This window comes from Acanthaster planci, linkage group LG11 (assembly GCF_054643075.1).
Source record: "Acanthaster planci isolate LZ-2023a linkage group LG11, COTS_SCS, whole genome shotgun sequence".
Taxonomy (NCBI): Eukaryota; Metazoa; Echinodermata; class Asteroidea; order Valvatida; family Acanthasteridae; genus Acanthaster; species Acanthaster planci.
Genome location: NC_141787.1, coordinates 10,860,738 through 10,879,174, shown reverse-complemented (window position 1 = coordinate 10,879,174; position 18,437 = coordinate 10,860,738). Strand labels below are relative to the sequence as shown.

The window sequence follows — 18,437 nt, the reverse complement described above, 5'->3', positions numbered from 1 at the left end:
ATTGGTCAAAATCCAGCACTGTGGCTGTATCCGATTGGTCCACATGTTACTACACGTCACTGAAGAGATGATACGTTAGTTTCGCCGATTCATAATCAGCTAGCTTTGCGTATACATGTACATTAATACGGATGACTCTACCACGAATAACTGAATGAATAATTTTACTCGGAAATAAACTCTAGTGTCATCTACACGGATGTTGTAATGGATTTTATGAAATTGTGAGAATAAAATATCCACCAATGACTACAGAAAAGTGATGAAATATCTTCACGATGCAATCCAAATCAACGATTGCGTATCGACATTGTACATTTTTACACGTTTAATCAAGATTGGGAGCACAACTAGTGTGTCTATTATGGGTTCAACCAGTCAGTGGTAAAACATAAATCTACCAGTTACTGTTTTACCATAAATATATTTATCAAATAATTGATGTGCTTTGCATAATCAATACACGCACTCGCTGCGCACTAAAAAATGCCTTGTGTTTGAAGTTCGTTCTTGCTATCTTAGTCACAAACGCAATTTATAGTTGTCGGTGTCATTCAGCAGAAGTGACAAAATCTGGAAAATCAGTATTTTTGTCTATCAAGAGTTCTTCCAGCCATTTAAGTACTGTATTTTGATACAAAGAACTACCTGGCACAGTTTCAAAGCAAAATGTTGTTTACTTTCACCGCGATTTAAAAAAACATTAAACTAAAAGTTCGGTGTTAGTTTCTCTGCTTTACTGGGACTAAAAGTGGTTTGGTTCGGTTTCTTTTGTTTTCTTTTTTTTGGGGGGGGGCTTACATGTTCGTTTTTGCAGGGAGAAAATGGTCAGAGGATGCTTCTGATGAGAGAATTCAAATTTGATGACAAAAAACGACACCAGACTGTCTGTAAATACTTCCATCCATCCAATCCGCATGTTAGCCACTTGCTGACATTTTTAAGGATTTTTTTCGAAGAATTTGCATGAGATGGTATGGTTCAAACCCACGTCCCCGTATATCTACTGTGAAGCCACATCTCGACTTTATGCCTGCTAATTTCAAACCTGTTGACATCTCTTTCGTCAGGGTTAAACATAGATAAGCCTATACATCATGTAGAATACTGCGCACTAGGCACTGATGGTTTAGTGGTGAAAGTCGATCCACCAACACATTATTCAATCATTAATTTCTACCAGTTAGTTTCTTTATTAAAATCTTGAAACACGTTGTTTTTAATTCCAGGTAAATATTTAAGACCCGAATATTAATTGTCAGGCGTATACCAACAAATCAGCACACTTTGGTAAGAATTCGAATACTATGGTTTATTCACCCTGTAGTTAAGCGCTATTGCTCACATGCAAAGATGTCGAGACGATAATATAAAAAAAATTCTTGCCAACATTGAAAGGATATTAATAGTCTTCACGCCTGGTGGGAGCTTCCCTTGTTGCAGTTTGGACTTTACTTCCGACTTTGAAAAACTCTTCCAGATTCACGACAAATGGATTTTTCTATGTTGAAGTATGAAACAAATATTTATCAAACAGTTTGAAACGATCAAATACAAAGATCTACTGGGATGGTAGCCTTCATTCAAGCATGGTTCCCATACTCAATTGTCTTGTGTACTATTTACGACAAACATTTCTCTCTCCCTTTAGCAGGCTCCGTCCAGGCGACGCAACCAGACGACGCGACGGCACGACGGCTCCCTTGCGTCGTGCTGTCGGGTCGAACCGTCACCTTCTTGACATTTCGTTTGTACACACATGACGCGTCGTGCCGTCACCTGTCGCGTCGTGCTGTCTTAGGTCCTTTCCTTGTTGCATTTTTTTGCATAAATGTCGCCCCTTCCGTCGCCCGTCTCGTGGTGCTGTCGAGCGTGGCGTCGTACGTCGTGTCGAGCATCGCGTCGCCTGAACTTAGCGCGACGCGTCGTGTGCTGTCGCCCTTTACTTCATGGTATTTAAATTTATTGAGGGCGCCTTAAATGTTTTCTTTCATTTTCATGGTCCACCTTTCTTTCAAAGTATATACTATTCGCTCTTTGGTTTTGATTTTTCATTGTTTTTATCTCATCGATTCATTAATTTGGATTAATTTCTGTCATATTTTATTGAAAAATGATAAAACAGCAAAAGAAAACCCGATGTAGGAACTGCTCTCTCAAAATAAGTGGAAACCGCAAGCTCAGAATTCGTCACTCCTTTCTCAGCCAATGATTTCTTTTGCTTTCTCTCACTTCCGTCCACCGCACTTGCAAAATCCATGCCCTGTTGATTTTTTTTGGGGGGGGGTTGTTTTATCCATTCATCAAATGAATTAGTTGTTGCCATATTTTATCGAAAAAATGAAAACGAGCAAAAAGAAAATCTGCGTATGTAGGTGCTCTCACATAATAACTGTTAGCCCAGAATTCGTCACTTTTTAATTTACCCAGCTGATCCTTGTTCGAATGTCCGTCGAATTTCTTTTTAAGACCGTTGATGAAGTTCCCACTTGCGGTAGATTTGTAACTTTATAAATATTTCTTTTTGGTCCATGCCTGCAGTTTCCAAGTAGTAGTTCTCTCACTCCTCCAGACAATTTGTCTACAGTTGTACCACCGCAAGTTTGACCACGGGTTTAGGTAGTTACCACCCAGCCTGCATTATATTATTACCCTCAGAAAATTCAGTCTTCAGACTTCCTTCAGTTTAGTCTTCCTCGTTAGGTTCATCAGCACCACACTTTCAATGATATTAGTCCTTGTTTCTTAATTAAACACTGTAGATCCTACTACCAGTGTGACGGTGTATTCTCTTCCTCTTTGTTTGGCCTCGCCCTTAATTTCTCATCAGATCCGCATGTTGCATTTTTGCAAGCACGTAATAATAATTGATGTATTGTATCTTAGAATGGGTTCTCAATAATTATTAGAAAAATCAGAATTAGATCAGGGAAAGCTAAAACATCGTTGTGGATGACGTTGTTATATATTTCCTGAAGACAATGTTGTTTAGTCGCCGAAGCTCTTTCTGATTACAGTTGATTAAAAAAAAAAGGAAAAGAGTTTTCTTCAACAACTCACTCTTAATGTAAACACAAAGTTAGAAAGAATCCACGAAGAAGAACAACAGAATGAAGGCCTGGTACCTCGGCATGTACTGTGCAAGCACGGGCCGGGGGAAGGAAATGAAAGAAAACAGTACAGGCGCCCTCTATAAACAACATGAAAAACACCATCATGTTCCAAAACATGTATTATTCTTAACGAGTCTGGATTGTATTTAATTAGGGGCGTCATGATGTTAAGTTTGAGTGAGAATCCCCTTGCACTGTTAGACTTGCATGACATAACAATACATGAAATCAACACTCCAAGTCAAGACCTCTCACATTTACTCCTGCAAAACACTAATTTATTTCTGCTTCCTAAAAATTAAGAACCATTTAGTTAGAAAACCCCATATACATAAGGCAGAACACCAATCTGTTAAATTTCACATTAATTTGATTTGGTAAGAAGTGATTTAGGAAAATGACTCTTTAAAACGTTCCAAAACAAGACTGACAGCTGCTATTTACATTTTGATCTAGCATTCATTATATATTGATCACGGTCGAGTCGCACAAACAAAAGAAAAAGCCTAAAAGTGTTTGATAAGAATATCCTCGCGTTAAAGCAGTAAGCCATTTTAAAGCCATTACAAATGGGCAACTGGATTTGTTTAAATGCCAATGAGTATTTTTACAGTGTCTTTTCTGGATGGGGGTTTATTTCAATGTCATTTTATGGCAAACTGAGTGTGTAATATCAAGAAAAAAATAATGTCCAGACTAAAATTGAATTCGTGAGTGCTCCCTTCATTAAAGCATTACATGTGTTTTCACAGATGGCAGTGCAAGCAAAAATGGCCATGTTAAAATGAAAATTGGTTAAAATTCATTTCAGTCATGTTAATTTGTAACCAGCTACAACCAGTAGATAAATCAATATGCCCTTTCCCACCACATTTACGTTTTTCAATCATCTCAGTCTATTGTTATGGTGTTTACACAATCCCTTTCTTTAGTTTTCCAACAAAAAAGGGCTCATTTAAAGGTATTCAAAATTCAAATATTTGCTAAGAGATAGTTTCAAATACTTGCATTTTGAGAAATTCTCAAATATAAGAACTCTCTTCAGTCAATGAAAGGATTTCCACAAAATGGAAACATTTCAAAGACAGGTATGAGGCTAAGATATAAATTTGCTTTACTACACTTGGCACCTCAAAAAGTTCACATCATGTCATCAAGAATTGTGTGACTGACAAAAGTTGATACTGAATAAAACTCAATACAACATTCAACCATTAAAATAGAAATACATAAAATGTGTCTGTAAGTTGTTAAAGTGGCCTGAGTTCTGCCTTCACTATGTAAAAAATTCACAATAAAATACTGTTAATATACATGTTTCAGAAACAAAAGAAGACAGGGGGAGGATTCGTACCCATGAATTTTAGAAAACTAATAAACTGGTCTGGTTTATGAGCAAAATCTTGTTAAGGCAATTGAGGGAAGGCAGATGTGAAGATTTCTGGAATCAGAAGTCAAGAATTTTTTCAAAAAGCCTGTCTACCTGTTTGTCAGTGTGTTTTGTATCGGCAATGCCACAGTCAGTAGTTGTGAAATCTGAACAAGCCAGGTAACCTGGGATTACATCAGCCCAGTAGCAAGTGATGTGATCATGTTGGAACAGCAGCTCAGTTCACTGAGACAAACAGTAATACACAAGGTACGCACACTTTTGCCACTGCCACTGTGAATGTCAGGTGCAGATTTGTTACATATAAATGAACTTAGAGATTAAATTTGTTCCTCCTTGTAAACAAAAAAAGTCAGGTAGAGTGAATTTTGCACAATGTAATCTCTATAAAGCACAAATGTGTCTCCTTGTGAATATGACCACCAGACCGACATGCCGTTTACATGAAATGTACCCCCCAAAGATCACTGATTTGATTTCTATAGATTTGGTCAGACCTATTAGCATCTGACAACCTGTTTATTTCACCCCAAAAATAGAAATGTGAAAACGTGATGATTTGGAGCCAAATTTGTCCTTTTGTGACAACAGTGAAGATTTCAATCCCAGCATTCTAAGTGAAACAGAAAGAGCAAACAAGCACAGCCAAAATGTCAGTGTTTGCCCTTCACACATGAAAACTGTTAATGATATATATTTTTTCTTTAATTCTGTCAGTAGCACAGCGCACAGAAACCAGTGGAATTTTAGAAGCTGCAAAGGCACTACCTTTACACTATGGTCAAAATTTTAGTGGACTGTCGGATATTATGAAGGTCCACTGAGTTTTGTTTCACACTAATTATCGTTTCACGATAAACTTGGTATGCAGAACAAAGCATGAGATAATGCATGCTTGGTTATCACATTACTGAACCAACTTCATAGGGGCAAATGCAATTTTTCCGGATTCTTTTCCTTTTCTTTTTTTGGCCTGACCATCCACAAAACTAAACCAGGAGTGCCCCAGTAGTTACAAGTAAAAATACAGGTTGGGGGCCTTGCACGTCTGTCAAATAATACTTGGAAACATAAATCCGCATTTCTGTTCCCTCCACCCCAAAACAAGCTCAGTATAAGTAGGTGCTATACTAATGTCTTGCGTACAAGAGATGTCCTGCTGGCTAGTTGTCCCAGAAGTGCCTGATGGACTGTGCTCGATTTGGGGACGAAGCGGTCCTGCCGTTGGCTCTGCTTGGCATTCTGTTCTCACCAGATGCAACCTTTGAGGACAAAAAAATCCGAATGGAGATACATGTATTATTACTGACTGCAATTGAGTCAGGCCTTCTTGATTTTCTTTATTCTCAAAGCTGGGCTACATCCCGGATTCTGGCTTCACCTTTGTCAGTGAGCCAGTTCAGTATTCCAACAGCCCATGCTCAAAATGAAGCGCGTGCAAGGTCACTCGGATGCCCGTGCGAAGTCGCTCAGATGCCAGTGCGAGGTCGCTCAGATGCCAGTGCAAGGTCACTCAGACGCCTGTGCAAGGTCACTCGATGCCCATGCAAGGTCACTCAGAAGGCCGTGCAAAGTCGCTCAGACGCTAGTGCGAGGTCGCTCAGATGCCAGTGAGAGGTTACTCAGACACCCGTACAAGGTCTGCAAAATCAGCACCGACCTACTCACAAGCATGCGTTGTTCCCTAATGACTTTGCTTTTTTAAATACCAAACTATCTTACAAACATCCCACTAATTTTCTCAAGTGTTGTAATGATTGAATTGAATGATAATATCTGCCGACTTTGGTCTCATATGAGACAGTCTGTTTCTGCAACTCTCAACTCGGGAGTCTATTAGTTCGTCAAGCCTCACTTCGAAGCCAGAATAAATCCAAAACTTGGAAAACCCTAGGACAGCATGGTTCTTGTCACTGGTGGCAGAAGCAGGGGCCTTGGGGGGCCAGTAGCCCCAAATACACTGGGGGAGACCTCCCACTCAAGGTAGGTCCTATATTGGGGTTAGGCTTAATGGCTGATGCCTGCTAGTATCCCAACTAGCCCCCTCACATACACTTTGAAACTCGTTCCGTCACCATTGGTTTTTGTAATCCCTGAAATATATAGATGGTTACAACTATTGAAATAGCCTTTCACTATGCCCTCATTTATCTTTGTAAACTCCAGATCCTCCTGTTTTCGCCCTCACTAATTCTTCTCGATTTAAACCTTAGGATGAGTCAGGCGGGTTGTTCTCGTATTTTCACAAAAAGCTTGATTTCTTGTTCATGGGTTGACTGCTTGAATGCCAGGAACAAACAAATGGTTATTGCTGGTAGTTAGTGGTAAGCAATGCAACATGGCGGTGTCCATGTACGTTATTTGAGAGTTAATGTTTGGATGACTGGGCTAAATTCTTTTCTATTTAACAGAAACCTTCACTTCTGTGTTGCAGCAAGGAATTTATGTTAATTTTACAAAGCTTCTCATTATCTCTGGCTTTATAGGCTATCTCTCTACTTTTTGCAGCTGTTCAAAAATCAAAATCTCACGAGTGTTTCCATGTGTTCGTGCAAAACCCTGACGAGATGGTGTGTGATCTTGTTCCAAGAACAGTGTTCTTGAGTCAAGTTCCGGCCGTTCAAGCGTCGAAGAAGAAACCTGTGTCAAGAACAGGCCGCCCAAACTCGACCTTAGTGTCACTTTTGAGAGGGCCAGACCACGTCACCACTGTGCGAATATTTCAGGATACATATATATTAGGTGGAAAGTTCTAACAAACCACTAATTACATCCTTATCAAGAAGAAGAGATAACTGGGGCTTTGGTGGGATTTCTCTTGTAGTTTAGAGAGTGCAAACTAATTTTCTAACCCTTCTAAAAGTTAAGGTTTGTCTAAAACCTTATCACTCAGGCAAACGACCAACCATAGATGAACAATCCTAATAATTTCACCATCCTGTATCAATATTATCACACACCTGCGACATGCACGTAACAGTGCACCCGTACATGTACTTGTTCTGTAGTTGTGGGGAAAACCACTTGTTATTACATCTATTTCATGGGGACTAAAAATGTCTTGGGAACCAAGAAATGTTCCAACAACTCGGTCCTAATTTGCCAGAAAAATAAATGGCCCGTTAACTCTCTGAAGGCATGCCTACAGCATTTTGGGACAACTTACCCTTCTCCGTTCATTTTGGTGTGCTTCCAAGCCGGTGGCCAGGTACGGTTGAACAAACTCTCTGTCAGACAGTCTGACTGGGGAGGCCAACTCTGATCTTCTCTGGTCCTTCAAGTACCATGAAAAGGCATTTCCAAAAATGCAATTTCAGCTAAAAAACATATGCACTGATGTTTGGGATATGTAGCTTACAGATAACCATTGGCAGTGTATGTTTATAAAAGTGTGCTTTTCCCATCGAGGAGAGGTTAGAGGTTTTTGTTTTTGTTTTGTTTTTCAAGATTGACCAGCATATCCATATTTCTGTATTTTCTTTAAGTTTTCACATTGAGAGTTTTGCCTCTCACCGGTGATTTGAAATATCACAATCTACATATCTTCAGAGCCTCCTAGGATTAGAAAAACTCCTTAACTTCATCACTGGAGATAAACAGAGAAATTGACAAGCAGCTAGTCCAATGGTGCAATGGTCATCATGGTCTTGACTCTTACCCGGTAATACGGCGACTGGCTGATGTTTTCGGCCAGGTACTGCATCTGTCGGTCCATTTCAGTAAATCCGCCATTCCCATGGTGCCATTCACTGTGCTGGTCACTCCTTGGCGTGAGATACTTCATGTTGCCATTGACCACACTGCTGTGCAGTCTACTACGGCTTCGTTGATGCAGGTAAATGCACAGAATGAACATGAAGCCCACGAGGACGAGCACAGCTATGCCGGCCAGCGAAATGAGGATAATGAGAAGTACCATCGTGTCCGCTGGAAAGAACCAAAACCACAATTGAAAGTCTCCATTACAGCATACAGCATTGATACTTCATTTCTGACTCAATCAATATAGATCTTTAATAGTAGTGAACCGATCAGTTTGGCTCCACCTCGTCATGAATATGCAAGAAGTATCATAAAGTCAGCTATCATGTCACTCGCAATTATTAAACTCACAATCTGGTGAGTTGGTAATGTCTCCATCAATTATTTCCGTTATCACTCCGCCATTGCCAGATCCTGGTGTTGTGGTGTCTGTCATCTCGTCTGTTCCCATAACGTCACATCGGGCACCAATATATCCATCAGGACACCTATTAAGATAATACCAAAAAGAGTGAATACAATACCCAATGTGGATGTTTGATTTTTCAATTAATTAATACCTTCTCAAGCTTGCATACCTGAGTCATTTTGAAAAATCCTGTGTGGCACCACAAAATGTCACAACCTCTGTGGTGTATTGTCTTGCAAAGGTTTTTTTTTTCCTTTCAGAGTTATCTGGTAGACATGATAAAGACGTGTTGGCAGAACCACTGCTTTAATGTTCTGTGGATTGGCTGAAGACAAACTAACACTGGCACATGAAGGGGTAACTACATGTATAATGATATGCCAGTTTTTGGTGCAACCAATGATAACAGATATCCCCGGCATAAAATGTGTAGCTACATGTGAAATGAAAGACAGCAATTATGGGCCAAAAGGCCACCTATTGGGCCAATTAGGGCCAATTAGGCCAGCAAAATCTGAATCAAACTTTGCAATTCAGCATATTCCAAATCAAAAAAATACCGGCACGACATTGTTTGTTGAAAGTCTGATACTTCATGCACACTTACGTGCAAACAATCTGGTTGGTGATGTCCACTGAACAGATTGCCCCATTCAGACAGTGACCATCAACACACATCAGGCGAGTTACTGTTGAAAGAAGCAAGGCATTCTGACTCTGTTTTCAACAAATCATGTTTTCAACACATCATACAGAATGTTTCCGAAATGAAAATGGCCAATCATGGAGCAAAACAAAGAACAGTACAATTAGAGACACAATTGACAGATATTTAAAATGTAATGCCCTTGTGCCAAAGTGGTAAGGTTGGAGATCTATGCATTCGGATGGCAATCAGACAAATAGACTCTACATTTACAAATACAAGGCATACAAAGTGTGTCTGAGATCACAATGGCAATAGCAGTGGGACAATTTTCAAAGTTGTGGGGGAAGGCGGGCATTTGAAAGACCATCAGGAATCAGCCATTAATAGACCGATCCACTATGCCTTACCTCATTATAGGACGTGCCAAAAGAGGGTGGAGATGTTCTCATTTCACAACATGGCTTCCATATTATTATGCATCTTTAATGTCCAATCAAATTTATGCACACAGTGTATGTATTCAATTTACCCTAACAATCCCAAATCCTCCGACTTCAATATGATTTTACGTTCACACTAGGGGTTAGGGTTAATATATGTATTCAACTAATGCATCTTTCTGTGGACAATTTAAGGAAATAATTTAGACTGGCACAGAGAGTGCCATTACCCCTTCTGGACCAGATAAGGCCATCAAGCCATCCACTCAAGGGACAATTAAAATATATTCAATAATAAAAAGCAGTTCCTCAAGTTGGTTCAGTTGGTACAGAGACACAAGTGTTAGAATCTTTCATTGCAACAACTTCCTTCAACTTTAGAAATAATTCTATCCACAAATCTATTATTTTACAATTGTACGTCTTTTACTTTCATCACAAAATTTACCTCTCATTGTGATCTTGAGTGGGATTCATCCCCCCAAATTTATCCCTATGGTAACCTAGCCCCTACATTCAGTTAGCCATCTGTTTGTTCACAACACACTGAGTCAGTTCATGTGAAGTGGTTTACCTGCCAAAGTTAAGGATGAAACATCAGCTGACAAGCTTCCTGTATTTTCACTAAGTGCAGTTGTCACAGCATTTTGGAACGTGTTACCCTCAACGGGCGCGTTCAGTTGAAACATGGCTGCAAATACCGCCAGAACAAAACCGGAAACTGCCCTCTTGCGTCTCGTCTGATCACTTTCAGTGAATTCAACCACCTGACAGTTCTGGAAGTTTTCACGGAGTTCGGAATTTGATTCTGAGGCAGCCCTGACCTGCAACAATGAGGAAAATATGCATCGAAGGGAATAAACATCAACTATCAAATTCATGCCAATTAAAAGAGAAATATGGTACCTCTAGGGTAGGGGTCAAAATTTACTGGCTACAATGTCATATCAAACACAGCGCATATCCTAATTTTACCCCGGACTGTCAAATGCTTGAATGTTGATATGCTCCATGGAGACTGTTAGGTTCCCCAAAATGTACAGTGAACACCTACAAAATGTACTGTAAAACTTACAAATATTCATTCAGGTGCCATAGGTAGGAAAATAGTTTTGGGTATTACTTAGAGTACCACTTTCAATGATATTTTGTTTTAATTCTTCCAATAAAAGTGCCAAATTGAACATTTCAATTCATTCTCCTACATTAATCAGTTGCCAGTGATAACTGGTGACTGGTAAATATGATTCTTTTCTTTAATTTCTGGTATGTACCACAACCTTATTTTAACTTGTGGAAAAATGTGGCAAACAAGTGTGAGATTTTTAATTTGGTCATAAAAAGTGAAGGTATGTTACCTTACCAGAAATATCAACTTTGTTTGTCTAAACATGCTACTGTCATTGGAAACAATGAAAAAAACGATATCTTTCCAAGGCACAACAGCTAAGCAACAGTTTGATTCAATCTTTCCGCATGCATGTTCCTCTCATGCTTTGCTTACCAGCGCACAAACAAGTCTCTCCACAGCAATAAACTGGGGTGAGCTGGGATCTGCCAGGGCAGGCACGTAGCGGGCTGCAGATGAATTCCCATTGATGGCATTGATCACAAAGCTACCTCTGAAACTGGTAAACACTGCAAAGTCAAAAACAGTGAGGGAAGAAATGATCAGTGGTCACTTGGGATTCATGCAGTTCTGTGCAAGCTGGTGCGAGTTGGTGTCCCATCCACTTTATTTTGTGGCCAAATCTCATACCACTTGACTCAAGTTCAAGCCCCCTGACTGAGATCATTCAGTCGGTGTTTTAGTTTACTTCTTTCGTGAGGCAGATGTTTCATCAAGATTTTGACAAGAGACAAAAATCTGCCAATGAAATGATTATTGATACATGCAAGGTTTTGTGGCCTCTCAACAGAAGCTGTCGCAAACTAAATGCTGTCAACTCCCATAGACTCCCTACAAGGCTGTACAGTTTGTTTCAAACTGTTGGCACAGCACACTTGTTGCAGTTTCTGGGGGTTGCTTTGTATAAATTATCAAGTATCAATTATGTAACGAGTAATAATTGAACCCATGTGACATATTTGCACTGATATTCATCAGATCATCTAAGTATGTTGGACTTGCGAAACTGCAGTGAACGAAACTGCAGTCATGTCAAATATCTACAGTTAAGTTTAGAGTCACCCAGCCTTAATTATACATGTATCAACTGCTACATTACGTTACTCATGCAGCACTCAGCCAGATTCAAAGTGACCTCATCAAAAGAAAAATAGGAATGAGATTTTTTTCTAAATGGATGTTTACAAAATTAACAAAAAGACAACTTACACTGACAAGTCCCATTGACTTCAGCAAATCCTTCTAAGATATTGCATACACAGGAGAAACTACCCTCCACATTCAGGCACGTCTCCCCATAGCCAGTGCATATGTTAGGGTCAGTCACACATTCATCTATATCTATAAGGCAAAATAAACATGTGCATTGTTTTAGCGGATTGAATAAGGTGCATGGGTACAAATTAATTAATGCATGAAGCACCATATTATGTCCACCTCCGCTGATGGAACGCACAAATCATGACTTGCTGTGTGTGATGTTGCTTAAAACTGTACTCTGCAACTACATCAGTTGTAGAGGAATCATTGTGCAAACTGGTTATCACAATAACAGCCCTACGAATACAGTTTCAAGACAGAGATGTCCTCGGTAAAGGGCTGTAAATTGAACTCTGTACCCAAGCACCTGACCACTTGGCCCAGAACTTGTTCAAAATTATCGAACTGGGTTCTCATAAACCGAAATTACCAAGCAAAACAAGACCATGAAAAAGAAAGGTTTAGAAATTCTTTGGTAAGAAATTTTAAAGCAAAAACTAGCTACATAATCCTTCCCGTAATTGTTAATGGTATTTTGTGCACTCTCATTTGGCACTGACAATGAATAAATACAAACAGCAGTAATTCTGTAACCATTTTCAATGTATAAAGGTTGTTAGGAAGCATTTTGGGAATGGCAAAATGGAGAGCATTTTTCACACCACCTTTTTTTTTCTTTTCTTTCTCTCGTTTTTTCTTTAAATTTTGGAATGGGCTCCTTTTACAGGTATCCGGGGTAACCGTGTCATGCTGTATGGGGAACCTTGCCTTGGGTATTCTACAAGAGATGCGCCTTTTCTGCACAAACAATATATCAATGGCAACAGCATACCTGTGCACATTTCTCCATCCCCAGAAAATCCTCCATCACACCGGCAGTCAAAGCTGCCATCAGTGTTGGTGCACGTTGCATTCTGATGGCAGTTGCTTAGACCCCGGGAACACTCGTCTATGTCGGAGCAGCTGGTGAGTCCGTCACCTTCGTAACCAACACTGCAAGTACAGGTGAAACTACCCACGGAATTCTGGCACATGCTGTTGGCAACGCAAGGAGGCACGGTGAGAGAACACTCGTTCACATCTGGAGCAGAACCAAAATAACCTGACGATTCATTTTCCACAATATGAAATCTTCAATGAAACAAGTACTGAGTTTGGACACTTTGTCAGAACTGTGTAATGGACAATTTTTGTTTCACAAACTGACAGGTGGTTGTGCACCTGCACAACAACAAACAATGACGTGTTGTAAAATCATTTTGGTTGTGACTAACTGATATGCAGGAATGCAGTGGATGCACCTTTTGGGGCAAAATGTTTTAAAGAGGTGTTAGTTTTACACAAATTTACTCTATCCACATACTAGTGAGATTAAGAAAATCTGTATCAGGAAACATTTTATCTTAGGAAATTCAGAAAACTTAATTTGTGAGAACAAAAGTGCAGTGAATGTGTACACGCAGTATTCAATTCTCAAAACCTCCACATCACTCCAATTTTACAACATTGGGTATGTCTACGACAGGCACTGCCTGCTCCCTTTTCAGCAATAATTTCATATCTTAACTTATATATCTTTACCATTGTTTTTTATACATACCAGTATTATGGTTGTAATTTTTAACCTTGTTTACTGGCTGCAAATTCATATCTAAAATTATTACAAAATCTGCACATCCGTCAGGTCCAAAACCTGAGATAAAAAACTCTGCGAGAAAAATTCTCTGGAAGACTCAAGCGAATTGTGCTGATTTTTTTATGTTCTTATCGTGACCAATATCATTTAATATTTACGGAAAAACAAGTGAAGTTGATGCCTGTTGGTGCGCAGATGAAAGCTAACCTTTCTTGCCCTTTTATATAACAACCTTTTAACTCATTTCTACCTCCATGGAGCAAGAGTGATATTCCATTTGAGAACTTACTTTCATTCAATTTCACCCATTTCAACCGAATGAAATATCATTTATAGTTCATGAAAACCCAAAATGTCTGTTTCTGCAAATTTTGTGCAAATATTACAATGAATTTAAGTACTCATGCTAAATAAGTTTTTGTGCCACTAACGAAATCTTCACTTTTCTTTTGAATGGCCCAGGTTCTAGGTACCTTGGTAGCTAAACAGAGTTTTTAATTATCTGGATTTAAAAATTTTTTCCTCATCAACTCAATCAAGAGCCTTTGAAGACACTGAAAAAGCAACATGTACATACGGGGCAACTTTGAAACGTTGATGCCAAGTATGTACCTGTGCATGTTTTTCCATTGCCGAAGTATCCCTCGTTGCACTCGCAGATGTAGCTGCCGTACAAGTTGGTGCACATGGCATTCTGGTCGCACACGGCTGGGTCTTGCAAGCATTCGTCAATGTCGGTGCAGCTGGTGGTGCCGTCACCTTGCAAACCAGCATTACACTGGCAAGTGTAGTTGCCCGCCAGGTTGGTGCAGGTAGCATTGCGATCACAGAGGCTGGGATTCTCCAAACACTCATCTATGTCTGTGCAGTTATTGAAGCCATCACCTTGGTAACCAGCATTGCAAGTGCACACTAAACTTCCCGCTGTGTTCTCACACATGCTGTTTTCAGCGCAGCTACCAGGTAATGAACAGCCGTCCACATCTGAAAACCACATTTTTTAAAAGTTTCCCGTTTCAGTGCTTTCTATTTATCTTTTTCAGCAATGTTAAGTCTACAAAAATGGGTGGACAAAGCATTTGATAAATTTTGCAAAATAAAAATAAATGCAAGCAACCTTCCATATACAAAAAAATATTGAATTAATTAAAGCAAATGATCAGCATGCACCTTCCGTGGTTCCCTCCACTGGGACGGTGATTCCGGCTGTGGGCCCTGCCTGTTCATCTGCAGCTGTGCTATCGGCAGCTGCTGCAGTTACTTCCAATGGGGCAGCAGTTGCAGCATCAACAGCAACATTGCCCTCCGTTCCTGTTGTATCTTCATCAGACAAGGCTTGAGTTGCTTGGGGTGGATTGTGAGTGACTATTTCATTGGTGGCCATTTCAAATTCCATGGTGACATCAACCATGTCAGTTCTGCTTTGTGTTGCTGCCTCCACCTCGTCAGTTGCTGTCTCAGCTGTTTCTGCATCCTTGTCTCCAGTCATCCTGGTTGCCATGGTAACAAACTCCTCATCAGCTGTGCTTTGTGAGGCTGCCCCAACCTTTTCAGTGGCTGTCTCAGTTGTCTCTGCATCCTCATCACCAGTCATCCTGGTTGCCATGGTGACAAACTCCTCATAGGCTGTGCTTTGTGAGGCTGCCCCGACCTCTTCAGTGGCTGTCTCAGCTGTCTCTGCATCCTCATCACCAGTCATCCTGGTTGCCATGGTAACAAACTCCTCATCAGCTGTGCTTTGTGAGGCTGCCCCAACCTCTTCCGTGGCTGTCTCAGCTGTTCCTGCATCCTCGTCACCGGTTATCCTGGTTGCCATGGTGACAAACTCATCAGCTGTACTTTGTGTGGCTGGCCCAACCTCTTCAGTGGCTGTCTCAGCTGTCCCTGCATCCTCATCCCCAGTCATCCTGGTTGCCACGGTGACAGACTCATTGGCTGTGCCTAGTGTGGTTGCCTCGTCCCCTCCAGTAGCAGAGTCAGCTGTCCCTGCATCCTCAACATCAGTCATCATGGTTGCTATGGTGACAGGTTCATCAGCTCTGCTTTGTGTGGCTGCATCCTCCTCTCTGTCCATCATTTGGGTTGCTGAATCACGCATCCCCGTGGTGATCTCAACCCCAGAGGTTACTTTTGCCAATATTGTTGCCTCAGTTGTTATCAAAACTTCTGTATTGTTAACATCAATGACAAACAAATATAAAACAATGTTCTATTTGTATGTTTTACAAAAAGTATCAAACTATCCTAAGTTTTGTTCCCGTTCGTAAGTGACTTCATCACAAAGGCGGACATGCCACGATTTGCAGGCTCTCATTGGACAATCGCTGAAGTTGCGGGTTAACTTCTGGTTCCATGTAAACAGCAATCAATGCATGTAACCCTATGTGCAGTGCACGTGTGCAGTGGGCGTGGTTTAAACTGAAGTGATGTGACATTACGAACCGGATACAATTTAATTTTATGTTGTCAAGTGCAGCATTATTGCATTTCAAGGACTAATGATACCAATTTTGGGGGCAAAGTCTATGGTGGTGTCAGGCAAAGCAGCAGAGCAGTTATGACTTGAGTAGATTGCAAGATGACTCCACCATTGATGGGCCAAACCAGTGTTTCAGTGGCTTCCCAGTGATGAGGCAAATAGATGGTTGTGAATAAACTGAGCAAAATAAGTAACAAGTCACCAGACTTTGCTTTGAGCATATCTCCAGCAATGGACACACATGTAGGTCATCGATGTTTGTGGCCAAGAAAGCGACTGTCATTCTTGTTTCACTCTCACACTGATAATGTAGAAATCTTGAGTTGAAGTTTGATTGCATGCAAATACCTTGACAGGTAAATCCATCGCCTTCATAGCCGTCCAGGCAGCGACATGTGTAGGAACCAGGGGAATTTACACACATGGAACCGACATCAGAACAGTTGTTGCTCATGGTGGAATTGCACTCGTCAAGATCTAACAACCAGAACAAATTATAACTGACTTCCTTTCAACTAATGGCCTGTTTTTCTGGATAGCAAGTCGACTCAAGGCCGGTTCACACTTCAGACAAAGGCCAAAGCATGGCAAAGTTGAGGTCAGAACATGTTGCAGGAAATTTGTTGGAAAATCTAAATATACAAAACTGCACATATTTGTGTTCAATTTCTTGCCGAGTATGCACAGGTCTATATAAAGTTGAAATAATAAAAAATTTTAAACCTGTGGTTGGAATGGAAAGGTCATCAGTTTGTCTGGTCTTGAAGTGGGGTGAACTGATGCAATTATTGTAATAAAACTCCTTGTTTAATAATACCTATCTTGAGCATATTTGTAAGTTGTAAAGTGAGAAATGTCAAACAGTGTATTTTCAGAGCACAAACCAAAATGCTGCCAAAATGCTGAATTTTGTTCAAGTTCTGAAAATTGCACATGATGTCATACCTTCACACATGGTTCCATCACTGACAAATCCAACATCACACTGACACAGGTAACTTCCTAACGTGTCCTGACAAACACTTCTGCCGGTGCAGCGAGACAAGCCCTCCTGGCACTCATCAATGTTGCTACAGTTGTAGCCGTCGCCCCTGAAACCTGCCTCACATCTGCAGACGAACTGGCCGGGAACGTTTCTGCAAGTTGCAAACTCCCCGCAGTCCGACGTGTTCCTTGCACACTCGTCAATGTCTAGGGGAAGAGAAAACAATGCTTAGCAAACAGGATGCACCAAAAATAAATATAACACTGCAAAGTGGTCATTTGTGATCTGCTGGGAAATCCTACCTAACCACAAAGCTCAGCAGAACCAATTATTTTTTTATGTCAGTCCCAAGTTTTACTGAACACTGTATCTAAGCTTGGAAATTAAACTTGTACATTTAACACAATAAATCAGTCAAGCTTGTCTGAGGTAATAAGTTCTCAGAGCAGGTACACATCTTTTGCGTGATGAATTCAATCTCCAACAAAAATCCTTGATAAATCATTTCGTCTCTTTACTGGCAATTCGTGTAACTTTGCCTTCAGTGGAATTTCTTATGGATTATGAACCCAACACACATACATAACATACATAAAGTGTACTTACCCACGCAAGTTTCATTTTCGTTCTCATACCCCGCTGAGCAGCTGCACTCGTAACTGCCAACATTGTTCTGACAATCCATTTCTGCTGTGCACACAGGAGGCATTGCCAGACACTCATTTATATCTGTGGCGTTGGAAAAATAAACCCACCAAGGGTTGAGGAAAATACATGTCATCTAATACCAGAATTCAGAGAGACATATGCCTGTCTGTAAATTAGAAGTAAGAAGAAAAGGTGCCTAGAACTGATACAGAAATCATCCAATATTACCCCAATCCAAATTGCAAAACAGGTGTTGTCTGGCACCAAGGTTCAAAATTAGGAACATGTACATGTATGTACATGTAAATGCTCTTGCATGCCCTCTTGTGGAAAGGAATAACTAGTGCCCATTTTCAAAAGACTAATTACAACTTGTTGGCCAGTGTATCACAAGATCTCAAAGCGCACTGATTCTCGCAACAAAGATTCTTGTCTGAAATAAAGAGGGTGAAAGCAACATCTTTCTGTAAAGTTATTTCAGTACTTAGTCCACTGGCTTAACCACTTCGTGCCGGGGGCTCCGGTAACGGAGCCATA

The 18,437-nt window shown here is 40.4% G+C and overlaps 1 protein-coding gene across 2 annotated transcripts in view; it reads right to left on the bottom strand.

Moving 5' to 3' along the window:
* Positions 1-3,369: 3,369 nt before the first annotated feature.
* LOC110984828 (uncharacterized) overlaps positions 3,370-18,437 on the bottom strand; it is a 48,634-nt gene continuing 33,566 nt past the window's right edge. For both annotated transcript variants that reach the window (XM_087143059.1, XM_022245370.2), the window contains exons 24-37: positions 17,859-17,981; positions 17,213-17,458; positions 16,616-16,744; positions 14,959-15,954; positions 14,401-14,772; positions 12,985-13,233; positions 12,102-12,233; positions 11,268-11,401; positions 10,338-10,587; positions 9,282-9,363; positions 8,617-8,753; positions 8,162-8,430; positions 7,670-7,777; positions 3,370-5,765 (exon numbers count right to left, since the gene is read on the bottom strand). In XM_087143059.1, the coding sequence (XP_086999185.1) occupies positions 5,667-5,765; positions 7,670-7,777; positions 8,162-8,430; positions 8,617-8,753; positions 9,282-9,363; positions 10,338-10,587; positions 11,268-11,401; positions 12,102-12,233; positions 12,985-13,233; positions 14,401-14,772; positions 14,959-15,954; positions 16,616-16,744; positions 17,213-17,458; positions 17,859-17,981 (3,326 nt within the window). In that variant the 3' untranslated portion in view covers positions 3,370-5,666. The remainder of the gene's footprint in view (positions 5,766-7,669; positions 7,778-8,161; positions 8,431-8,616; positions 8,754-9,281; positions 9,364-10,337; positions 10,588-11,267; positions 11,402-12,101; positions 12,234-12,984; positions 13,234-14,400; positions 14,773-14,958; positions 15,955-16,615; positions 16,745-17,212; positions 17,459-17,858; positions 17,982-18,437) is intronic.